This window comes from Trematomus bernacchii, unplaced genomic scaffold, assembly GCF_902827165.1.
Source record: "Trematomus bernacchii unplaced genomic scaffold, fTreBer1.1, whole genome shotgun sequence".
NCBI classification, from domain to species: domain Eukaryota; kingdom Metazoa; phylum Chordata; class Actinopteri; order Perciformes; family Nototheniidae; genus Trematomus; species Trematomus bernacchii.
The window spans coordinates 4,176,993-4,203,393 of record NW_022988098.1 but is presented as its reverse complement, the minus strand read 5'-3'; the positions used below and the strand labels follow the sequence as shown (position 1 = coordinate 4,203,393).

The 26,401-nt window shown below is 40.0% G+C and overlaps 1 protein-coding gene across 1 annotated transcript in view; it reads right to left on the bottom strand.

The window, feature by feature from the left end:
• The window catches only part of camkvb (CaM kinase-like vesicle-associated b), a 45,771-nt gene that overhangs the window by 6,852 nt on the left and 12,518 nt on the right, over nucleotides 1–26,401 (bottom strand). Inside the window, exons 2-5 of the mRNA XM_034121551.1 lie at nucleotides 4,501–4,608; nucleotides 4,271–4,402; nucleotides 2,463–2,537; nucleotides 318–456 (exon numbers count right to left, since the gene is read on the bottom strand). Of these exons, the coding sequence (XP_033977442.1) occupies nucleotides 318–456; nucleotides 2,463–2,537; nucleotides 4,271–4,402; nucleotides 4,501–4,595 (441 nt within the window). The 5' untranslated portion in view covers nucleotides 4,596–4,608. The remainder of the gene's footprint in view (nucleotides 1–317; nucleotides 457–2,462; nucleotides 2,538–4,270; nucleotides 4,403–4,500; nucleotides 4,609–26,401) is intronic.

The following is a 26,401-nucleotide window of genomic DNA, read 5'->3' as shown; positions in this document are numbered from 1 at the left end:
TTACAAAATGCATGGGTTGGTTTGAACGTACAGTCTCATACAGGGTCATTCAAGAGGTTATGAGGTGGAAAAGCTAATTGAACTTTTGCCTTCAATTGTAATCATATTTAAACCGTCTTCTTCATCTTGAACTCCTTTATCGTCTTTAATCAAGCGCACTTTCTGTTCTTGTGTGGCTGGTTAGCATTTTGATCACTTTTAAGCATTTTGGGGGTAAAAAGAGATTAAAAGATGAAATTCTTGGAGAACATTACAGCTGTATTTCTTGGTTTAACAGTAAGATGCCTCCTCAGTGATGGCGTCCTGTAGCGTGTTACCTTGAGGTTTCTGTGGACGATGTGCATGGAGTGGAGGTAGGCCACGGCCTCCAGCACCTGGCGCACCACGTTGCTGGTGTCTCGCTCTGAGTAGTAGCCTTGGTCCAGGATCCAGTCGAATACCTCTCTGCCCGTTGCACTGTGGGTAGAAGAAGGCAGCGAAGAGATGCGTTACATGTTTGCTGTCATCATTGGAAGATTTGCACACAACTGCAATGCTATCAGATTAAAGCAGATCTTTCTGTTATCCCCCATTCTCTTCAAATGTTTCCATCTGCTCTCTAGCTATTTGGAAAGGACCCCTTAAAATGCAAATGAGGGAAAAATAAACGCTGGTGATATTTTTTTATCTGATTACAATGGTTTACTTAAAGGGGACCTATCATGCAAAATGCACTTTTGTACGTCTTTTGTACATGAATATGTGTCCCCGGTGTTCCAGGGAACTCACCAAGTGTCAGAAAACACAACCCTCTCTATTTTCCTCCATACCCAAATCTCTAAAAAAGGGGCTGCAACGGATCTGATAAAAACTGATCCAGATTTGAACACTGTCCTGACGTCAGGACGGTGGCGCTACGGCTATTGGGCCAACTCCACCAATCAGGAGGAGACAGCCACGGCCATTGCCGTTCGAAAGCGCTGGAGACGCTGTAGTACATATGCCAGGCCTGTAGGTGGTGCTGTTCTCACTGAATCAGCCCTTGCAAAAACAGGGGTAAAAAAGTGCAAATTGAGCGAAATGAGGCATGGCTAAAATGCATGATCTGTTTGGTATTTTGAAAAAAAAAAAGTATAAATATGCCTTTATATAGGTATGGTCCTACACTATATTATTCAAATATAGCATGATAGGTCCACTTTAAGAACAGATGAATAACAGTTTTGCAAGTATTGTCTTTCTAAAATCATTTCATCTATGAAAACAAAAAAAAAAGTTTGGGCAACTGAATTATATTTTCTTTCAGGAAATGTTTTGTTTTATTTGTTTTTGACATTCTTGGCTGAACTGCACCACTACCTAGTTTCCTAAATACTGTAGGAACAAAATGATTATATGTTTTACCTACCAGGTGAGTTTTAATGCCTTTGTGCACTCTTTACACAAAGAACATATTTGGTGTTTGCAAATTATGTAACAATACTTTCATTAGTACTGATTAGTTTCATTAGTTCACTTTTTAAATTGTATTTGATCTGCTCTTATCTGTCACTCAAAGTCCTATTTAATCGATGGGTTAGTGGTGCACTTCAGCCTTTTGCCAAAATGAATATAACAACAAACAAAATCACCTGCCAAAACTAATAAAGTAAGAACAAGTTATTATATCCTGACATTTTTTTCGGGCAGATTCTTTGACTTTATGTGGTATAACCTTTTTTCCCCAGTAGAAAAACTAATTTAAGACACTTGGAGTACCCTGGTAAAACCTTTTTTTTCAGCTGTTTTAATTGTAATATATTTTAATTCCATTAAATATACTTCATTGGAATACTGGTATTTAATATACTTTATTGGCATACGGGGTAAATCTTAAACATTGTGAGTCTCTTTGGATCAAGCTAAATGAAGCGTAATGTAATAATAATAAAAGCAGAAGAATACAACATTGATTTCATTTGACTTCCTCTCTTGCCTCTCAGGGCTTCTGTCATTCAGGAAGACACACAGAAACAGATCTGGTAATATAAAAACCTCTCTAATTTCACATTGTATATTTATAGTAAAATGTTAATTGCGTACTTCCAGGAATAACATTTTGAAAAATGTACACGAAACACCACACCTATTAAAGGGAAATGGTTTTAATCATCTCCCCGTAGGGTTGCTTTGTGTTTGATCATTTTCTTCTGAATCTACAAATCAAATGTCCTCGAAGGACGAGACGAGTATCTCGCATTAAGTATATCCATGGAAATCAAAACCCCCAAGAACACTTGCTGGTGAGAATGTAGCAGGTAGCACAGAGATCGTATCTGAATACCAAATGAGTGGAGTTCAGCGCTGTTCTCCTATCTGCAGGGCCTCGGGCTACACAGCTCATTCCCCATGAGTTTACCATCAACACGTACAGTTCAGCAGGCCCGAGATACAGCAAAGACAGCGGAGAACCTTTCCCCTGGCTAATAAGACATCTGACTCACAGTTCAAGAAAGAGGAAGTACTCTTTTTTTGTCTCGAACACATCCACCAGTGCGAGAATGTTTGGATGCTTCACCCTGAGGAGATGTGTCACAAAGACGGAGAGAGAAACAAAGAGAGAAAGAATGATGTCAGCATCAGTCATTCAGTGGAGGGAATAATGTGAAGCTTTAATGCACATGTATAATAAACGACAGTCCTCACGGAGAGAGGGAGCACGGTCAGTTTGATTTCACAACACAGATCTATATGTTCAAATGTGCATCCATAGATAACCAGATGTATGTCATGTGATGCGTTCATGTGGGCATAAAGACAGCCATGGAGCAGCATGGAGCTGAACAGCTGATCACGCCTTTCACAAACACAGCACCAGCTGGGAACATTCATAATGAATTTAGTCCAAAAGGGAAAAAAACAAACAATTGATCACGCAGGAAGTTTGTGAAAGGCTCCTGTTTCTTCAAGGTTATTCTTTAAAACAATTCAAAATGGTGAAAAAGCTGTGTCTGAAATTGCCTCCTTATTCATACAAGAGTCAGTGTGTGACTTTGTGAATGGAGTATTAACTTTGTGAGACCTTTGTGCGTCACTATCTATTTGCGTCATGACTGACAGGTGCAGTGTCGAACTGTCCGTTACATCAGCAGCAAGGGAAGAAGATTTTAGCAAATGGTATGAAATGAGTTCGCATTTTTCCCACATCCAGTTCCCTCATGTTGAAGTCAATTATTTTGTTGAATGTGTTTGTGCTTAGATAAAATAAGGTCTGTGGTAAACACAAGCTTAAGAGATGTTCTTGTTTTGTTCTATAACACAAAATACTTCAGTAAATACTCCATGCCTGAATGTCTGAAGCTTCTATCTGTTCCGTAAATGTTTTTCATTCAACAGCAGAATAGCTTTGCGTGATCATTTGTAGAAGTCCTGTACATAGATAACTACAAGAGCCAAACAATTATGTAGGCTAAGGACATATTATATCTGTACTACGTAACACCAAAATCATTTTTTCACAATGATCTGTAATGTTTTATTCGGCTATACCTGATCAAAACTTGGGTTTAGTCCAATTTCTGGCACAATCAGGATTTGTGTTTGAGGACAATTTTGGGAAACTATACTGTATTCAATGTCATTAAAACTCTGGCCTGTGAAGCAACCAAACTGTCAGTACAAAGATATGTCAGTGTGTGGGTCCTTTCTTTCATTTGAACGAATAACACTACAAAACATTATGAATATTTTTCTTTTTTAATGCCTAAATCAAAGCATTATAAATTCAAGACTAGTTTAATGTTTTGCCAGCAATTATTCCCCTCCTTTGACAGTGTCATCATACTCGATTATTTCCTCAAACCCCCATGATGATATGAAGATAAAAGCAGGAGCAGTGGGGTGTCTTAATGGTGTGATTTTCAGAGGAGTATGAGTTCATGTTTTGAATATAAAGAAATCACTCTTTCGTATTCATCTTGCTCCACCGCTTCGCCTGCTGTCGGCGGCAAATTGTTTGATAAGGCTCGGGTTATGCTAATGTGGGTTTTACCTGAAGTTTGATAAGAAAGAGAATTTGAGATAAATAAGGTTCTTAGAAACAGCGAGTGTGTGTGATCACTCAGCAAAATGAGGTTCGCTTGACTTTTCTCATTAAAGCAAGCACCTACGTTTGTTTTCTCTTTGTGATTTCCTTTTAGAAAATTGATGTTGTCTGTAAAGTGAGTATTAAAGAAGATGAAAAAAGACCTTCACCATCTCATGACTAAACGAATCATGCATATAACACAGGAATCCACAATGACTCACTTACATCTTTAGGATGAGGATCTCATTTTTCGCAGCCTTGCGGACTTTCCTCCCGTCCTTTTTCAGGAACTTTTTACATGTAAACATTTTAACCGTATTTTTGTCCTTGGCTCTGAATATCTCACAGAACTCCTCCCTGAGAAATGAGCATATCAAGGCATTGGAGGTGAAATCACTTTGAGTAACACACATATTACAAAGGTTTGGATCAGAGATAACGAAGAAGATACTCACGACTTAACAATCTGACCCAAGTCATATTTATCCGTCACCTCCGAAGGATTGTTATAATCCTTCTTTTCCCCGATTGTTAAACAGCCAAATGGCATGGCCACTCCTGACCTGGGGGGAGAAACACAGAAAAGGGAGAGAAGAAATGAAGTTCTTAATCAGAAATATGAATTTACCCTGGAGGGGAAATTGAGTTTTGTGACAGTTGTTCCATTTTAGAATAAAGGATTCATAAAATAAAATAGAATAAATGTGAAAAAACATGTTAAAATAAGATATAAGCTAAATCAATGTAAGTCAAAAGGATAATAAAACATTATATAAACATGAGAACAACACATTCGTCAGTCCATCAGGGTGTAATGTCTTTTCTTTTAATAGATTTTCATATAAACTTGATGTCACAGCACTGTGCCACAATATTACACTGTAGATCATGACTTGGCAAAAAGACTTGGCACTAAGAATAACTGCTGACATAGCCTTTGAAAAGTGAGAGCTAAAGAGCCACCAGAGGCAGTCTCTGCATTGTAACGGAGCCTTTCGTGATCCTGCATTAATTAAGGCCAGGCTCAGCTTTATGCTAATATCCACCTCGTGTAATAAAACAGCGAGGGGGAATGTGAAGTCTGGACTGTGTGTGTCTCTGTGGGGTGAACGCTGCAGACCACAGGGGTCAGGGAGCAGAGAGAGAAACGGCTAAAACAGACGGAGAGCCCAGCAACAAGTGAAGCATTTCCCATCAGCAATGGGAGGCAGCGATTACAGCACCCTGGACTCTGAGAGGATTTACTGGAAAGTACTCTACTGGCTCTGCATCAACACTTGAACACCTAATTGCGCCGCAGCCTCCCTGTGCCTCTCACAAATAGCTCCGAGTGAAATCTGAGAGCAGCAGCTTTACTGCAGGTTTCTCTGTAGTTTTACTGAGAGTAAAATGTTTTATAGTCAGCGTGAGTTGTTATTTTTGTGTTTCAAGGGAAGAGAAGGGTTTCTCCCTGTCAAGAAAATAGAGCAAATTAGCAGTTTTTGGAAGTGTGCTACAGTAAAATAATAATGGTCACCTACAGTTAAGGTGTGTGTGCATTGGTTGGTTGCTAAAGGGGTTCACCTGCGCTATAAATCAATGAATTTATTCGATTTTTTGAGTTGCATCACCAGCGACAAACAGCCTGATGCCTGAATGTCTGATGTGTGCTCCATTCACCCCCATATGAAGGAAAAGTTGGGATTCAATTTGAGATAATATTGTTTTTTGTGTGTGCACAATGGAAGTGTGGTTGCTAGATAGGGAATGTGCTGGATAAGTGTAAATAGAATCTGGTATGTAGCTCAACCGACATATCTACATAATTTATGTTTTTGAGGTTGACATTTGCTGGAGAATTGAAACACGTCCTCATACCTGAATGACAAAGCCAGCCACTTGCTAATGGAATAACCACTTAAAACATTGTGAAACGTTTGCAGAATGTCAACAAATAAAAAAAAATGTAACTCCCTCTTGAACCTATGTAACACAGTACAGGAAATCGCTGTGAAAATGTATTCATATATACTGTACACGCCGCTTGATTCGGATTAACTCCAAAATGTAAGTGGTTCTTTTGTGGTCTATGCTACACTCTTCCACTCATTTTCTTTCAAATGGAGGCTGTAGTAGCAGTAGTAGGGTGAAAAAACTCAACAAATCTACACTACCATTACTGACTGGATATTCTGTAAATTAAGCTGCTTGGAGCCAAAGCGCAGCAGTGTTGAAAAATGATTCCATAGCCAAATGTATCTAGTTAAATAAAGCGTGAAAAACACTTTTTTCCTAGCCACACAAGCATCCATCTGCACCAACCGTCCGGGTGATGGATGTCCACATGTAAATGAGAGCAGGCAGCATAAGAAGTAAAGCATCATGTGAAAAGAAGGGCAATCTGTTCTCTGTAGCTCCACTAACCGACTTGTAATCCAATCTAAATGAACGAGATGCAACGCCGAGACGCCTCAAATTGCAGAAGGAAAGCTGTGCTCTCTCGCTGTGAACTTCCTGCACTCCTCAGAGTCTGCGTTGTGTAGTCGGTGCGAGGGGCCTGACCTTTCCGGGCTGACTAGGATTCTTTCACTTTCGATAATACCGTACCATCTCTCCGTGGTAAAGGCTTTGGCTCAGTGAAGAAATGCTGCAGACAAGAGAGCGGAGTTCTGCAGGGCCAGTGGATTAAATGGATGTTATTCTGTCTGGCGGAAGCAAAGCATTAGCAAGCATGTCAGGGAAAGAAAATCTATATTACGCAAGAAAAAAAACTTTTATATTCTTCAAGCAGCTATAACGGTCCACAGGGGAGTTGTTGCATTGTGGAGAGGAGAAACGGAGAGCCATTCTGATGATAATGAAATCTAAGAAATCTGAAAAAAAAGCACATTCAGTGGAGACTTGTTTTTCAGGTTCATGTACTGGAAATGACTCTAACCCACTGAGACTATGCAGACATTCAGAGAGACCTAAGGATTATCACAATATATCGGTTTCAGTTGCTCTTGTTTTTTAAAAAGACGTTACACGAAGCCCATGTCTATATTGCATTTTAAACATACTGTAAATTAAGTTGTAATCTTCTTACAGCACTTTTTAATTTGAGTTATAAGCACTCGTAAACATGTGTAATGTATTACAAAAATATCCAGTGAGTGGGCATGACTTAAAAGCTGTAGATTGAATCAGAAACTTCAATGTGAGTTTTGATTCATTAATAATAAGTTGGGAAACATAAAGACTTTAAATACTTGCATGTATGGAAGCTAAAAGGCTAATGGCTAAAAGTTACTGGATGGAGGAGAAGAAAATGGGGCAAGGTACAATTGCGCATTTCTACAAAAGCAACATTATATCCACAAAACATACAAATAAATGTACATTATATAAAGTGGCTGCCCTCCGGGTCCCAAAAAAGCAAGCTAGTGTGCAGGGAAATGTTTACTGTTTGGCATCAGTCCCAGACTTATCATAATCTATTGTGTGATATTGTTTAATTATACAGTAAAGTGCTATAATGACGCGTTATAGGTATGGACTCCATAGCAAGTGTTACCAAACGTGTGACTTACTGTAAAGAGCAAAGAGAATCATTTGGAGTGGAGAGAGGATGCTTGTGGTATCGTATAACTGAGGCTGCATAATGGGCCCATTTGGACAGACCACCATCAGCAGCATTCAGACATTATCACCCCATATTCTGACTGTTATCTGCACTGCAAGAGCACCAATCGATGGCCTGCGATGCTTTATAGCCCAGTATGTGATCTGCTGGGCTGGGCCACCCCGCTATATCTCCCCTGATTTACTGCAGTGAAGATTTAGAGAAAGAAAGATGGAGAGTGATAAAGATCTTGGGACTATTAGACAGAATGCACTTTCTCCTCCAGCTAGGCGAGGCAATGGGCAAATTACGTTTTCCTCGTGAAATCGATGGGAAAGTCTTGTAGTGCTCGAGTCTGGGCGAAGTTTAGGATTAGGCTAAATGCAGCGCTGAAGTGCACTGTGTCAAGACTTTTTCATTTTAATTTATTTTTTATTTTACCTTTATTTAATGCAGCAGTAAGAAGGATTATTTGACATGCTGCTTTGGTATAATGCTGGGCGGCGCCTCTGGGAAACGGACGGTACCTGTTTGGTATGTTAAGCCTTGAGACACTTGAGTGAGCAGTAATCCCATCCTGAAATTCCCTGAAAAGATGGAGAAATGGTTCCTTGTTTCTTGGAAATCATATATTTACTGTCTTTCTTTCACCCTGTTCCCCATGCCCCCCCCCCCCTCTGGCTCGTACAGCAGCCACTTAATAAGGATGCACAGGAGATCCGAGCCCATGCATCACACTTGTGCTGACTGTAGGCCAGAACAGATTTACTGAAGTGAAGCTAAACAGTGCTGAGCCTCACCAGTTATGTACAATCTATATTTTACATAGACAACATTCAGCTATAGCCAAGATGAAAAATATGATCAAATAAAACACGCCGTCGAGATTGTATATCATTTTGATGGATGATCTGTTTTCACTACACCTTCCTTATCCCACAGCACCATAAACTGAAAACAGATCAAACTAGAAGCGCTCTCAGAGTGTAGACCTCTGCCAAGGCCGTTCAAAATAAGAGAAAAATAATGCGTGCATCCGCCCCGTGATAAGGATCCAAAATGTAATGGGAGATATAGTGTAAGGGCAATGCTACACCCGTTCAACAAGTCTCATGAAGATTGTGCCTGTAGTTTTTTCAGTAAATGTCGACAAACGCACAACAAACCAAGCCAAATAAGTAACCTCCTTGACAGGGGGAAATATATACTACTGATTCGCTCTTCCAAATATGTTTTGAAGCAAACATAAAAGGTGCTTCGGGAATGTTCAATGGCAAAATGTTTTCCTTTCCTGAAAAGTCATAGAACAATCAGCGGTGTGCATACTGTTCAGGCTACTTAAACACTTGGTTAGGATAGTTTTAAAGAGTTTAGAGCAAATATACAAGTAAAAAAAGTATTATCAAGGAGCAATATATTTAGCGTAATTTTAACAAATGTGCCTATATATGCTCAATATGTTTGAATAGAATTTGATCCTGGTTATTACATTTCCTGCTAAACTTTTCCATATCAAAAGTATACGTCATTGTAATTTTTAACCATATTCGTTGCAGACTTGTGACCTTTAAGGCACTTTTATTGGTTTGTTGTGCCCCAAAAAACTTGGATGATTCAAATTCAAAGCTGCACTAAGCAATATATTATTTACAGTTGCTCAAATCCCGGTGTACAGTGTGAAATGTGTTACATGTAGTAAGTGGTAATAACTCCAACCAACTGTATTTAATGCATTCGTAAAAACCTTTTAATTTGGAGTATTTTTTTCCTTCTAGTAAAGTTCGGTGTTGATTTCCTCGAGCAAACACGACTTTTGAGTGTTTTGAACAGACTGGTAATCTTGTTTTGACAAGGCTCAGCTAAGCCATCGGAAACCCCATCTCTCTGTCGCTCAGACCTTTCCTCTATCCCCGGGGATCGGTCAGAGCCTCAGACCCACTAGGACAGACACGACATTAGGAAATAAACACCCTTGACATTCATTTTCTTTCATCCCTGCTGATGTCCTGCAATTGCCTGAAGAGACTGCGATAGCACTTTGCCTTCGGCTGAAATGAGGAGATAAGGTCAACACAGATGGGCCCGGCGACAAGTCTGTGAGTCTTAGATGAGATCAGTGCGAGAAGGATGCTCGAACGGTCGTTTTTCACTATGTCTTCCTGGGGAAACAGTTGAAAGGACTATATGAAAGTAGAAGTAATCATAAAGACTGGAGGAACACATCCGTTCTGTCTTGACTCAAGCAATATTCAGAGGAAACTAGGGTCGAGTATTTGTGCATTTAAACAAAACATGGGCTACAGTTACAGTTTAAAGTGGACCTATCATGCTATATTGGAAAAATATATTGTCGGGCCATACCTATATAAAACATGTCTGTGAAGTTTTTTGCTTAAAATACCAAACAGATCCCCCATTGTAGCCATGCCTCATACTGCTCATACCCCTCTTTTGCAGACCTGTTAGAGAAACGCGGATTTTGGGTCCTGAGCTTGAAAAAAAAAAAAAAAAAGGAGGCGGAGCTAATGCCTGATCAGAATTCTCCCGGAGATAAGTTAAATTCTGCTGTGATAAAACGCCATCCTGTTCTAAACCACATCAAGGATTATTTCTGAAACAGTATGGAGCTCAAATGCTTTTTCTCTTGCGGGTTTATCACAAGGTGAGTTCTTTTTTTACTTCCTGCTTTTTAAACACATGTGCTCTACAGCAGTGGTTCCCAAACTTTTTGTGCCCAAGGACAAGTAAAAATCTCAAGGCACACCTATTGTGCAAAATAGCCCTTATAACACGTGTTATCACTCATATCATGTAAAATATCTGTAAATGTGCATAATTATTTACTAATGCCAAATAAAATGTGACAAAGACAACTATATTACACATGAAATATTTATTAACGAAATATTTCAGAAATTATAAATGTAACATTTCAGCAATCAGCATTGAAACATGTGCTATTGTAAATATCTTTGCTGACTTACAAATTAGTGAGATACATGTGCCTGTCGGGGCGCGCAGATTTTTTTAATCCTTGGTGGCACTTTTAAATAGTTATTAGTTACCTTGAATATTTCTTCTCCCGTAGTATGGCTTTCCATTTCTTTGCAGAAGAAAAACGTCTCTTTGATAGAGTCAGCATCAACATATCTGACGTTTGCCAGAAGTTGGGCAGCCCCACTTATGTCAGTAGATTCGTCTATTTGTAGGGAAAATCTGCCGCTCGCCTGCAGTTTCTCTGTCAAATGTTGCTCAATGTCTTCTGACATGTCGTCGATTCTTCTTTTGATTGTATTATCAGACGACGGCACTTTGGATAGCTCATTTGCGGCATCTGGACCCAGCATGACACCTACAATTTTTTTGCAAGCGGGGAGGATGAGTGTCTCCGCTATTGTGTGAGGTTTCTTCTGCTTTGCAATGAGCTCCGCTAGCATGTAACTAGCCTCCATTGCCTTTTCAGACACTTTCACACAATCCAACAAACGGTCTTGCTGCCTCTGGTTCAGATCCCGCGCTCTTTTGAAGTAGGCCAAGTTTCTCTGAACATGGAAGGGATGTTTGGTTTCCAAGTGCCTCTTCAGCTTGCTTGGAACCATGTTCACATTAGCTAACTTCTCCCGACAGACGACGCACTCGGGCTGAGGATTGTTGACATCCCCGGTCCAACTGAAGCCATAAGACAGGTAACTGTCATGATACTGTCTGCTGACAGTTTTTTTCCTCTTTTCTTTCGGTGGTGGGTTGTCGGCAGTCTCTGCACTGGTGGTTGGTGGTTTGCTCCGCACAAGAAAGCGCTCCATTTTCCCTCTTGCGTGTTTCTCTGTTTTAATGTTGTCCTTCAGCCTTCGATGTGTCACGGTCTTATAATTCCCACCTGCAACTGCGTTAACAGCGAAATATGGGGTTCTGTGAGGATTTTTTTTTAAATAATTGTTTTTAGGTATAGAGTTTGCCTCTGTATTATGAAATGAGTGCATACAAAGTACTGATATAGTAAATTAAAAAATAATTATTTTTGTGTAGTTGTATATTGCAATAATAACGTATGGTTGTCACAAAATCCCACGGCACACCCGGACTTGCCTCACGGCACACCAGTGTGCCGCGGCACACCGTTTGGGAACCACTGCTCTACAGTACAGGTTAGCTCTGAGTGTTAGCGAGGCTTGCTAATGTAAACAAAGACGAGATTACGTCCAAAACACGTCAGGCATTGTTTCTGATAGCAACTTTCTGTGTGTCCGCCGCTGATTCGACGTCATATTGGCAGCAAATCTGTATCCGCTCGTTGTACCCCCGTTTTTAAAAGATTTGGGTACGGAGGAAGAGAGAAAGGGTTTTATTCCCCGACGCACCGGGGACACATATTTATGTATAAAAGACATCAAAAAGTGCATTTTGCATGATAGGTCCCCTTTAAATAAGGTTTTAATGATGTTTAATGTCACAAGTATAACCAATATGATTTATATTTGTAAAATCATTTTCCGACCGCTCCCTAGGTTTGTGGGGGCATTAGTGGTGTCAACCAATAAAACAAGTTATTGTGTTAATCCCAATAATAATCTGTGATTAGTCATGATGAATCACAAATTTAAAAGTACTAGTATTTACTTCTTTTTGGGGTGGAAATAAAACAGATGCACATGTGGTTTTCAAATAAAGAAATGAATGAAAATCTGGCAAAGAAAGATTTCTGAATGATTGGCATGAAGTCTGACAATCTAGGAGTAGTTATTGCTGCTTACAGTGGTGTGTAGTCAGTGTAATAATGCATGAAGCTTTCACAGATGTTTCCGCTGTCTTTTACTTTTCCCTGTTATGCAATTCATAGTAAACAATCGTGCTGGAATTATGGGAGGACGTTTTTTTGTTCGTAATGTTTTCAGATAAATCTCGAGTGTAAACGCATGAATGTTAACAGTTGGTATCTGAAGATTTATTTTAAATCTAGCCATATGTTAGTGACATTGTGTGTCGTTCATAATCACTTTGGGAGGAATGACACCTCATCTTTAGTAGTTGGCTCCTCCATGTTTTCTTCAATGCTGATGTCACATAAATGGCCGGAAGTGAACAACACTTGAGCCTGATGTGAGAGGTCAGTCTGGGCTGAACAACACTCTGCAATGACAGAGATGTGACTTGCAATTCAAGCACAATTGTAGACGAGTGGTGTAAATCTCTTCTGACATGATTGATGTTATGTGACATGGGACATATCTAGACAAGCCCTAAGAGGCATGTGAGAAAGAAACCCTCTGGAGGTCCACTGAGTCAGATCCAAGTGGTTTTCTCTTCTGTGTCTATGAATTAAGAACAAGTGGAAAAGGGGTCTCGTCAGGATCGTTTATCACCAAAAATGTTTCCTTGAATTTCCTCCAAATTTGGATTCAAGCTGCAAATATGAATGTTGCATTTTAGAAGTGGTATTACAAGGAGACCATACTTGTGCAAATGAATGTTCTGCTTCTTCACATCAGAAGTGCCAGATGTGAAGGGTGTGCAGCTGTAAGGTAGCTGTAATCCAAAGCAACACATTTAAATAACATGGAGGCAGCCCTGCGAAGATTCTCACAAATAAACACCACAATCAAATGAGTTTAATATAAAATGTTATTGTGAGCTTGTAGCTATTAGGCTCCAAGAGCACAACAGGCAAATATGAATGTGCTCATGGTTGTAATTGCTTTATACAGTAAAAACCAATTAACGTCAAAGCTGTCCGACTCCCAGTGAACTTTTATGGATGAAGGGCTGAACTAAGGGCCAGGAGAATCCATAAGTAATGAGATTTACTCCATGAACGGTACACTAAAGGTGGAATATTTAATGTTATGCAATAAATCTAAATCTGTCAGCACTTGGCCCCGGCTGCGCTGTACCCTGAATATTTCTAATATAATCACTAGAAATGGGCACCGAAGAACACCAAGTCACTTTATATGTATATTATCGCACAGTGTATGGTGTAAACTGCATTAATTCAGTTTCATTCAATGTATTCCGGGATGCACTTCTCACTGGGGAGGAAGAAACAACATCACCGCACGCTGCCTCATTACTGCAACTTACAAGAATTATGTCTTTTTACATGTGACTCTAAGGGGAAATGGCTTCTTGGAGATGTTGACATAAAAGTGTGCATGCACTGTCTCGAGGGGGTTTCACCGCACTAATTAAAGTTGCATTGCGGCGTATTAGGCCAGCTGTTTCTAGCCTTTGCATGGCCAGCACAGGAGTGGAGGAGCTCAGAGGTCTTTAATGAGGGAAGATGAGCAGGAAGGAAATAACGGAATATGAATGGTGGATTAGGTTTTTTAGAAGTTACACAACTGAATTGGCTATGCATGGCGGTGGGTCTCACTGGGCTTGAGGGTCTTGTATCGAGGAATGGCTAAGTTTGCTTAACAGCGTGCGGAAACATGCCAACCCTGGCAGCGCTGTAATAAATACCAGCTTTCTCTCCTCAACACTCCTCTAATCCCAGTTCAGGGCGCTGCACTACTTGTCAGCGCCAGCCACCCCCCCTCACTTAGCAAATCCTCAGAATCCATTACACCTCCTCATTTGTTTGCCAGACCTCACGGAGGATTGGAAACTATGCAATCTCCTTCTGTCGGAGGACTTATTCAAGGCCATGGACCCTACTAATTCAATTGCCTTTAGAAAACACTGTATGTGCTGCCTTTCATTTCAAATAAAGCTGTTTTTGACTCACATTGCTGCGTTCTGAACACCGAGTAAGAAAACACTGCAGTGGCTTCTTCAGCAGTGTGAGCTTGAGAAAAACCTCTCCTCCACTTCACTTCCTTCCCACTTCATGCTGTCTTCCTCTCTCACAGTGGCACTCGGAGCCCCATGGCGAATCACTTGCCGCACCAGAGACTCAAACTAGCCCTGTACAAGAACCCCGAGGAATAATTACAGCTCCCTCTCACAACATGTTGTAAAGGGGAGGTGAGACTGCAGGATCTTACTGTACTTCTGCTAGCTGATAGATGGCCCGACCCTCCCAGGACCGGCACACTGGGCTTTATACTGTACCCATGCTGCCGACCGTAACTATTATTTCCTGCTTCAGACACTTAAAGCACAGGTTTAATTAGGCAGGGCAGTTGTTGTCATCAACTATACTCATGTGATAACAAAGCCAGTGAACAGCTGCTCAGAGCCTGTGTGCATGCAGCTAGAGGAGGCATCGTCTCAGAACAGGACAGAAACCCGCAGCGGCATTTTTTTGTACGTTTTGGCTCTCTGTACTTTGGCAAAAACTGTTTTAAAACTGTTACCCCCTCAGTATAGACAGGCTTATTAGCTGATCACATCTACACCACCTTTAACTATCGTACAATTATCCTCAAGGCAACCCCTGCTGAATCCTTTTAAAGAGGACATGTTATGCTCATCTTCAGGTTCATCTTTGGATGTTGTCTCTCTACTGTGACATGTTGACATGCTTTAATGTTCAAAAATGTCTTTATTTTTCTAATACTGCAGCACCTCTTTTCACCCTCTGTCTGAAACCAGAGCCCAGTCTGCTCTGATTGGTTAGCTGGATGGCTCTGTTGTGATTTGTCAACTGCTAAGAGATGTTCCGCCCCTTAGCTTATCATGTACAATGTGTTGGAGCGTTATCCAATTGAAGCACAAGTGTTTCTATTGGCAGAAGAAACTCCCTCTGGAGGGAACTTTGGGATTGTATCCTTTGCAGACCATTTACATGCACAAAAACCTATAACTACAGGAAAGGAAAACCCCAATAAAGAATAATTGGACCTCTGTCTTCCTTCGACTTGTTACTACCAACAGCATTCATGTTATTGTCAATTTCACACATTCAATTGTTGTAAAACACAGATAACCAAAGACCTACAGAGCGGTGTGCGCGCAGAAGAACTGTAAGATCTGTTTGCCCCATTTTGTCTGTTCAACCTGAAGGTCACACAGTCGTTGTGAATTTAATACGCTGTAGTTTTGTAACATCAATTATTAAACGTATTCAAGCCAGTGGATAAGCTGACGCTGCAACTGATGCTTGAATGGGAATTGTGGGCCTTACTTGGCTTGCCAGGGGAGACACATCTTAAATTATCTTTGTGGAGATTTTTCAGCATATGTTTTAAATTATTTTGTTCATGGCATTTGCCCATTGTCTGATCCACTAAGCAACTATCTTTAAAAATAAGTATTCTGAATGAACAAAGCAGAATATGAGGAGCCCAGTTAATAGCCATGTTCTATGAGAATGACTTTTCAAATGAAAACTTTACTTTGGTTACTCACCTCATGTACAAATCATCCACAACCAGATGTCTTATCTTTTGTATTAATACTAAGGAATGGAAAACAAAAACTTTGAGGTTTAACAATCAGGCCGACCACAGTTTGGAGTGATGACACACCATCCAGCGGCTGGCTTAGGTTAGGTTGCTTTACTGCCCAACAATGGTTATTACTAGCCTAGTAAAGCTAGCTTGATATTGATTTTGTGGTGTGTCTGATAAGGGAGGGTGCCGAAAAAGAATGTGTTAAATACAGCTGATTATAAAAGTTTGAATATTATTATTCCAGAGGAATCAGAACTGTGTTTTTTGTTTCAAAACACAGTTTTGGTTTGAGGAGAGTTAGCACAGTCATTAATGTGCTTAAAGGGTAATTTAACAAGGACGCCAATGATAGGAATCATGAAGAACTCCACAATCTTATGCAAGTAATTATGTTTATATCAAGTAAGTGGCACTTACATTGATGGCAACATTTCCAGTAAATTGATTTAATAGCTAACAACTTATGAAATGGATTAAATACCTTAACTGTTAATCAGCAGAAGCACAACAAGCACAATATTTTACATCTGAATCCTGCTGAGGAGCGAAATTGTACGTTTCCAATTGCAGTCCACCCACGCCGGCATGGACACTGTTGACCCCCGAAATGGCTGCCTGAGGGTGCTTCAGAGTGACCTGGACAGCCTATAAATACAATACACTTCAGGTAAGATGGCTCATAAGTGCTTTATGAGTGAGAGCGGATGCTGGCTTGTTTTGATAAAACAGCGAGAGACAGTCCATCCTGAGGCAGAGCAGTGTGTGAGAGCATGCCTGGCTGCTCTGTGTGCATTTCAGTGTGAATCCATAGGCCTATAGTGCACTGTACCAACAACATTTCTGTCCTTTCCTATTTGCAACAAATAGGGCCACTATTTCTAATCTTAGCCCTTCCTATGGCTCTGCTGTCAAAACTCCTGTACCTTTATGTCATTTTTAGTCCGGTGCAGGGAACTTATTGGTGGGAGTGAAGTGAAGCGCCACGGGAGGTGGTGAGAGCAACACTTTGAATGCCGTTATTACACATACAGGTCAAATAATGTATGAAGGAGGTGGGCGCAGGGCGGATGTGAGGCTGACTGGGTTAATGAAGGGTCTGAGACAACAGCTTTACGAGAGGAGTGCTTTTGTCTGCCTGGCAATGAGTAACATAAACTAGATGTTGTCCTTACGCGGCATGGTGCCTTCATTACCATATCTGAAACAATAAGAAAACAAACATTCTCCGATGCTGTACAGAAGTTAAAGTATCACAGAAATAAGAAAATTAGAACAAAGGTTATCATTTATGGTATTTTATTACTGCTTGTTGCGGCTCCGTCTAAAAATATTTACATAGCAAAATGTAACCCCTTCTGTTTAAACGTATTGTATCTGTAGAAAAAATACTTTTTAACTTTTGCAATTTTGCTGTATATGTGACCATAACACAATTTATATTTTCCAACCAAACATATACTCATTAGACATTAGATTTGATTGGAGCAATAAGGAGACGTATACCTCGTGTACAGTATCTGTCAGGATTCGGGAAAAGGTTGGACCCAAATGCAGTATAAAAAAGACAAAAAGGTCAAGGAACAAAAGGCGAGCTTTATTTAAAAAGCTGATGGCAAAAAAAACATGACGAAAAATAATCAGGTATCACGAGGTAGTATCCAAACAAAAACTGACCGTGACCAACGGTCCAGGGAGACAGGAAAGACAATGAACCGACAAGGAGCACAGGGGAAGACTAGACTAAATACAAAGAGGGGTAATCACAGGACAAGACACAGCTGGGCAGGGGAGGCAGAAACACAAGAGCAACAGGTGACCACAATCAGACAATCAGACACAGGAGGGAAAACACAGGAAGGAAGACAAGACACCGGGAGAACAGAATTGCAAAATAAAACCCATGACAAGACAGACAAAACTAAAATCGTGACATAAAACTAAGATCGTGACAGTTATTCATTATTCATTCGTTAAATATGCATTTTATTGCATCTTTTGTCGACACATCAACTGACCTTTTTTGCGATTATTCAAGACTTTAATGACTTATTGGCTTTTTCATTCTGGGGTTTTTGGGCTAATAAAAAATCTGCAAAATCACAGATGGGTGGAAATGCACATAATGTTTTAAGATTTTTCAATTCAAATAGTGGCTGTCATGATGTATTTTCTTTATTTCAGGATTTAATTGTAATGTTTCAAATCATTAAGCTAAACAGGTCATATTTTGTGACTGGCAGTTATAAACCAACCTGTACATTTACAAATGTGTCACATGATCAAATTAGTTTAACTTTGAATGTTTGAAATGACCATAATGAAAAAGGAAAACACAAAGAGACGCAGTGGCTGAGTTCCTCCTCTACAACACAGAAGCCATTGCGCTGCCATCTTATTAGCTTCCAGTTCCTCTGAGCTGCTTCAGTGGACAGAAACTTTAATTGCCACGCATAAAATCGACATTACATAAAATATTATCATTTAAAGGCAGGGATAAATAACGCGGCCTCGGTTTTAATGTCGAGCTCACACTAATTGAAAGTCCCCTCAGAGTGCTGACTGTGAAATTGGTATTGCGAAAGTGACACAGATTATGAGCAGTAAATTCATGAAGGACCATTAATGAAACTGACAGGAGGAGACTGTAAATGAATAGCATTTGAAAGCGAACAATGCTACGCCATGGTAAATGCCTCCCCATTGTGAATTGAACTATTTCCTGTAATGAACTTGATATGGGGGAAATTGTGACGCACTGTAGCTGAGATGAAGCAGAAGGCAAGGTTAGGCTACAGTAGACTAATCTCTTAAACCCAATCTTTAGGCAACGAGACTCCACTGTGGTATCAGAAGATTTCTGGTTTCCTTTTATACTCTGCTTCTAGTGCAAGCAGTGTTGACCAATCGTGTCTTTGTGCAAAGCAGAAGAGGCTGAACGCATTGGCAGAAATGCAATCTAAGAACCCATCGGATTTTGTCCGAAGACTAAGTCTCAATTTAGCTTGTTTAATGGCTACTTGTGAAACAATCTGTTTGTAGACGTTGTCAACCATAGGTTTCCTTTACGCTCAGGACATGTCTATATTGTATATAGACTCTTATTGCACTATTTCACTATTTTTCTTTTTGTATTTACTTGCACTATTTTTTCTGTTTTATTGTGTTGCACTGTTGGAGGAGCCTTGGACCTAATATTGTCATAGTCATAACTACACTGCTATGTACGTATGACTACTAAAAGCCTTGAACCTTGAACTTGAACACCAGTTTTTGAAATGGCCAGTTGGTCCCCACCATTTTTTGAAAGTATAATTTGTTGAAAATGTTCTGAAAATAGCTTGCCGATCGAAAAGCAATACATGAGAATACTTTGAGGTCTCTTGGGTTTATTTACCTTTTTAGCTCCACAAAAAAGCAATATAAGCTAAAAATAATTCCTCAGTCTGATTCTAAAATGCCCCCAAAACGTCTATGCCCTGTTTAGAAACGTCAACAAATACTTAACACAGTTTCTTTTAGTTCAAGTTTTTCATTCTCTCTCTGAGAACATGTCACACAGCCATGCTGCTCAGTCAGGTTTGCGACATTGAAGAGCAAAAACCAGGTCTTTAGAGGTTCTCTCCACCTCAGGAGATGAGGCAGGAACGACCAGCAGCAAACTGTCTTGAAGGATACCATTAGGTCAAGAGGTTTCGCTAATAAATAGAGTGGCGCAGAAACCATTCCTAAAACCTTGGAATAACTTTGCTTTTTTATCACTTCCGATTCCCTTGTCTCAAAGTCAATAGTTTTTAAAACGTGTTTGTGGTGAGAAGCCTGAAATAATGTCTGTGGTGAACACAAGCTGTACGTTAGTAAATACCCCACTCTTGAATGTCTGAAGCTTCTGTGTGTCATAAAAACGGCGGGTGATAACAAGTGACTAAAAGAGACTACAAGCGCCATCACACTGACATGAGACCACCTTTTGCTTAGCGCAGGTGATGTAGTCGTTTATAGCCTACTGGTAGCTTTTTATTTCTTCTGATTGTATTGACTATTCAATGTTCTCAGAGTGACATGTGGATATAGTATATCATGAATGTGTGTTTGCCACAGAGCTCATGTTCTGCTATATACTGAAATCCAATGGGAATATCCAATTGCTTCTTAGCAAGAGACCCCTTTGCGATGCTAACTAGGCCTACAAAAATACATCATCACTGCACCACTCTATAGTAGTTCTACGATACTGTGGTATTAATTGCGATTTTTCCTGCAAATTGTGTCTCTCAACTCCAACTCCTTTCCCTAAAATGCTAATCGTAATAGATTAAGCGCTGAGAGAATTAAGTATTTGCCTATATACGCTGGCTAAACCATAGCACCAAACATGTTGATCATTGCCCCAGAGAATTGATCGTTGTCAGACCTTTAGGCGATTGATTTTAAGATTGATAGTAGACTAAACTAAGGCCATTTAATCCAACATAGAAGCTCACATTTATGACATTTCTGTGTCACATCTGATGTAACATAATTGTCTTGTTAGACTCTGCATTAGCCTCACTGTACAATAATGTCTCCTACATTTTAATGACATCCTCAATGAGTCCCTGTTTAATAGTGTGTGGCGGGTGTTAAGAGTGCAGATAGTACATCGTGTAGGTTATTAACACAGCCCAGATGAGTCACATTACACTGTCCCCGCTGCCTGCCTTCATGCAAGAGAAGAAGCAGATGTAAGAGTTTTTAGATCAGCAGTTTTATGTCTGCGCTAATATTAGCCTTTCTTTTATTGATTGATAACTCACTTAACACACTTGCACTTATCGAATGATTTCAGGAATCTGCTTGATAAACTAGACAAGATATTAAAGAAATGATGGAAGTTTTGGTCAGTTCTGAGATAAGTCTAAGCTCGAGGTTAACATCTGTACAGTTGGCATGTTGTTTTTCAGTGGTGAAAAAACGTATTGCACAAATGGCCTAGGTTTGAAATCACACATGGTGAACATTTATTTTGCTTTCTAAATGAATAATTCGGGGGCAGTGAAAACAAGTTGTGTACATAGCATATACATCATGACCTAAGATGATATGATATGGCAAACTAGTTTGAACAGCTGCTATACATCCAATCATTACGGAGAAACATTAGCAGTAACTTGGAGTCATGTTTTGAGATTATAAGTCTCTTTTTGGTCTCAGGGTATCACCAAAATCTTCGGGATCATCCTCTGGGAACCTTGAATGAAAATGTGGTGCCTATTCATGAATAGATGTTTCAGAATTGACTGGGGATAAGAGAAAATTCTAGATAACAAGTGAGGGGACCAACGAAGTAACCTGGATTCTTCTTTTGATAACCATTTGTGCCTAATGGTCATTAGACCCTTTGTTGATTCCTTATAATTTTGGACTATGTGGTGGATGATTTATCTATTGACTGACAGAATAACAATAAAAATGCAAAAATATCTCGTCACAAAGAAAAAGACAGCCATACACTGTACAAGTCTGACATCATCTTCCTGGCAAAGAAACCAATTTCTCTACTGCGGGTTCTACAAAAAGACCACATTTTTCTCTATTTTACTCTAATATGACAACAAATTATTCCCAGCACCTTCCTCCTTGTGCTCTCACACACAGTTGCTTGTTTTTCCCCTCCTCTAAAGTAATTAGATTGTGTGTAATGCGCTCATTAGTTTCCGCTGTATCTCTGCGTAGCATTGCATGCTGGCTCCATCTTTTATTCTCTCTACTCATTCAGTTTGAACAGCTCTATTCTCCACCGGGGAGAGGAGGCCTCTTATATCATCATTTCACTGAACTGAAAATAGGAGGTTCAGAGCATGAAAATGCCTTTGACAGAGGAGGGGGGCGGGGGGGGCTGAGCTGCCGCTGCTGCACCCGGAGCCTGATGTTTAAAACAAGGCAGATCTGGAGGGTTTTTTCTGAAGTCCAGCACAAATGAAACCCAATGCGCTATGATGAATACATTGCTCAAAGGCTATGCATGTGTGATGAAGATGCGGATATCTGCATGGTTTAGTTTCATTCTGTGTGATGTCTTTTTTGCTAATGAAATAGCCTCAATCTGCAGGGGATGTGCAAAGGGTGAACTTAAGAGTGAAAAGACTTCAAAACATGCCATTCAAAAGATCAAATGATGCTAACATGTACATATTAAATATACATAAGAAGCAAGCTTACAATAATATGTCATTGTGGGAATACCAAATTGAAGTCGAGACAATAATATCAGACATGAAGCAAATGATGTTCTCGGTCTAACTGCAATAACTATATGTACATTGGAGTCAATATGATATTCAGTTAAACCAGCGAGTCAGCAAAAACAGTTATACTGCAGTGAAAGGTCTAACGTTGTGGAAAGGCAGAAAAGACTTGTGTGCTTGAAATCGACCTGGCTCACTCAAACCAACTTTGAATCAGCTCAACTCAGTTAACAGATGAAAACCAGTGAGGACGTAATGATGCCATCTTGTACACAGGCCTGCTTGTTGTTCAGAAGTTAACCAGTTTAAGATTTCATTAGCTTTCCATCCAAGTCCAATCATTAATGCCATCCCCATGTTCATTTATATTCCCTTTTATTCTGAGGGAGCAAATACAACTCAACAGCATGGAGAGGCTTCACGGCCAGGGCACCATGCCGCTGCTTGTTAGAAGTGTGTTATGAGGTTCTTGGAGAGGATAGAAAGTGACGGGTTGGACTGCTGCAGAGCTGTTGTTGGCTTGGTATGAAACCAAAGAGAAGTTTCTCTCTTATGCATGCTGCTTTGGAGAGAAGCCTAGAAAACGGAACAATGATATCGAATCACTTTGTGTTAGTTAGTGTGATGCTTGTCTCAACTCTTTCTGCGGTTTAATTTTCTGCTGCAGCACTGTTAAAGGGACAATTCACCACCTTTATATTTGTCCAATCAGTGTTGATTGTAAATGTAGTCAATTGAAGCAGAAAGGCCCCATTGTGTGATATATTTACCCACAAAGCTGAGTTTTTCTCCTACATGTACCAGGATGCATTATGCGAAGGTTGTGTCCATAATAGAGTGCCACAGTGACGCGTCCTAAAACCCTTTTATAATTTTCGAATCATAAATTAGGGCTGCTCAATTAATCGTATTTTAATCGCAATTACGATTATGGCTTGCAACGATTAGGAAAACAACGTAATCGCAATAAAACGATTATTTTTGTATTATTATTATTACTTTTTTTTTTGTATTAATTCCTTTTTTATTGGTTTTTCAGTTGAATTATACTTAAAGTTCAGGGTAATCAACTGTTAAAAACATACTGTTCCAAAAAAAATTCTCCAATAGATTGATGTTTTCGAAGTAAATGGATAATCGTTTTTAATAATCGTGATATCAATTATTGACCCAAATAATCTTTTATTATGATTTTTGCCATAATCGAGCAGCCCTATCATAAATCTATCGATCATAAATCTATCGATCATAAATCTATCGATTCGATTTATGATTGGAAAATTATAAAAGTAGGGTAGACATGTGGATATTATCCGGCTGAACAAAACGTGATCTGTCTCTTCAATTTGTGTCAACTACAGACCTTATTTCGAGCTATTTTCCAAAATTGCATTGGTTTTTGTCGAAGGAACCGGAAGTGGTAAAATGCTAACTTACTTCCGGGTTTTAGGACGCGTCACTGTGGCACTCTATTGGCATCAGCTAAAATATTTGTATATATAATATAACGCATTACAGCTTCAGGCCTTCCATTTTTACCTTTCACAAAAAAAAACATGAAATAACCTCAGTACTGTTCAAAATTGCAACTTAACAAAAAAGCATATCATATTGTTCGGTTACAAAAATACTCAGTTGTTTGTCTTTTCCAGTTTGTGTTCAGGAAAGTAAAACCTTCAGTTTTTCCTCGTCCATAACAATATATACAGTATTATTTTGGAATGTCATTTTTAGCTGTAACCCTAACCCAACCCTAACCCTAGTTTCCAACACAAGCAAAGAGAACCTGGTTCAAGTTCTGTTTTTAAGGTGGCATCTGAAGCATGTCTTCTGGCTGATAAATAAAAGCTAGTAGCCTCGGAAGAATCTAAAGCCTATCTGTTGGAATGAGATATTACATTATGCACCTTAAGGACATTTAGAATATGTTCTTTTTTAGTCCTACTCACCTATTTTTCCAGTATCTTAACCATTCTCAATGAAAAAGGTGTAGACTGTTTGTACATGTATACAGTTGGAGCTGTGTATTGTGTACGTAATTACATAGTACTCCAGTCTACTACAGTACTACTATATTGCTGTTATATTGCCTTTGGCTGCACTTGTTGTGGGTGGAATTGTTATTTCTTCACATCCAGGGAAATCTCTTCCGGATTTAATGGAACAATCAGTCAGATGTTGATGCCTTGTTGTACTAATCACCAAATGGGGGGTCACAAACATTGTTGATCAATATAAAACCTTCAATAGCGTTCATAGGTCAGCGAGTTCACATATTTTCAGTTCATTGTTTTGGTAGAAATACACACCCCCCCACACATTTTATTGTACCAAGTAATTTGTTTTTTAATGGTTGTAAAGGTCCGACAGAATTGCCACTTTAAAATCTTTATTTGTTTTCTTCTACTACATAATACATTAAAGAGCATGACCACTGTTGTAGAAGAATGAGGCTATAGCTCAGTACCATCCATCCATCCATCCATCTTCTCCCGCTTATCCGTGGTCGGGTCGCGGAGGTAGCAGTTCCAGCAGAGAGCCCCAAACTTTCCTTTCCCTGGCCACATCAACCAGCCCTGACTGGTGGATCCCAAGGCGCTCCCAGGCCAGCGAAGAGATATAATCCCTCCACCTGGTCCTAGGTCTACCCCTCGGTCTCTTCCCAGCTGGACGTGCCTGGAACACCTCCCTAGGGAGGCGCCCAGGTGGCATCCTTACTAGGTGCCCGAACCACCTCAACTGGCTCCTTTCGACGCGAAGGAGGAGCGGTTCAACTCCGAGTCCCTCCCGGATGACTGAACTTCTCACCTTATCCCTAAGGGAGACGCCAGCCACCCTGCGGAGAAAACCCATCTCGGCCGCTTGTATCCGCGATCTCGTTCTTTCGGTCATGACCCATCCTTCATGACCATAGGTGAGGGTAGGAACGAAAATGGCCCGGGAGACAGAGAGCTTTGCCTTCTGGCTCAGCTCTCTTTTCGTCACAACGGTGCGGTAAAGCGACTGCAGTACCGCTGAGTATAGCTCAGTACCAGTCAATTATATTATATGTACATGAAATGAATTAAAGAAAATGACTGTGTGGTGTGCAACAAAACAATGCCGACCAATGACATACACTAGCAAGTCATCTTTAAAAGTCAGAGTAAAGGACTTATAAGAATAAATGTGCAAAAGTGTAAAAACTAGACAAAAACTAAAATAACTACCCCATTTATGCAGTTAGAAATAAAATGATGTTTCCTGGAAAATATATTGCATTGCCCAGTCCAGTAGTTTAAAAGCTACATTTATTATTTCTAAGGTGTTGCAGTTCTCCCACAGTAAAAAAAAAAAAAAAATTCCTCTGAACCAAAGTGCCATTTATCAAGTTAGATTGTTTTGGTGTGGGTGGCAGAATGTCGGAGATGTCAGGCGTAGAGACGTTTGCCTTCTCTCCAATATAATGGTCTTGGTGTGTGTTTCCCCGAGCGCCAAAAAAAGCAACTCAACAGTAAGGACATTTTCCACAAATCATGAGACGTTTATTTAAGATAATCCACAGACCTTGTTGGTGACCTGTTCCATGTAGGGACTATTTTCTTTCGACCGAACTACACTCGCTAACTTTATCAGTGCACAGAAGGAAGCTAAGCAATGCTAGCGCTGCAGAGCTAGCTAACACAATATCTGAGCAGAAGAGCACACCAGTAATCTTTTTTAAGTTTTTTTTCAAAATGAAATGTTAGCTTTCTTCTAGGTGGAAGGTGATGCAGTTGATGGTCGGTGTTTCGTGGTGTCTTCGGCTTAGCTGTTGTGCAAGCTAGCTCAGTGGGGCTAGCATTATTGCTTAGTTTATTTCTGGGCGCTGAAACGGTAAGCGGGTGTAGTTTGGTAAAATAAATTGTTTGTGGATTATCTTGAATTCCCGCCTCATGATTTCCAAAAATAGACATTGCCCTTTAGTACCACGAGGTACAATCAAGCCCCCAGGAGGTGCGATGGCGTTGAAGCAAATCCTAGTGGCTTAACTGTGGAACTACAACTTCCGTGTCAGTCAATTATGTAATTGGGCCCCAAAAGACCCTTACCCTTTGACTTGTATTGGGAAAGGGAGGTCTGCAAATAAGCAGATTGTTTTTTGAAACATCTGAAGACATTTTGTCTTCATGCGCCACTGAGCAACATTTATTGGAATGAAAGGGGTCCCGTATCCAAAGCTGTGGGCACAATCTTC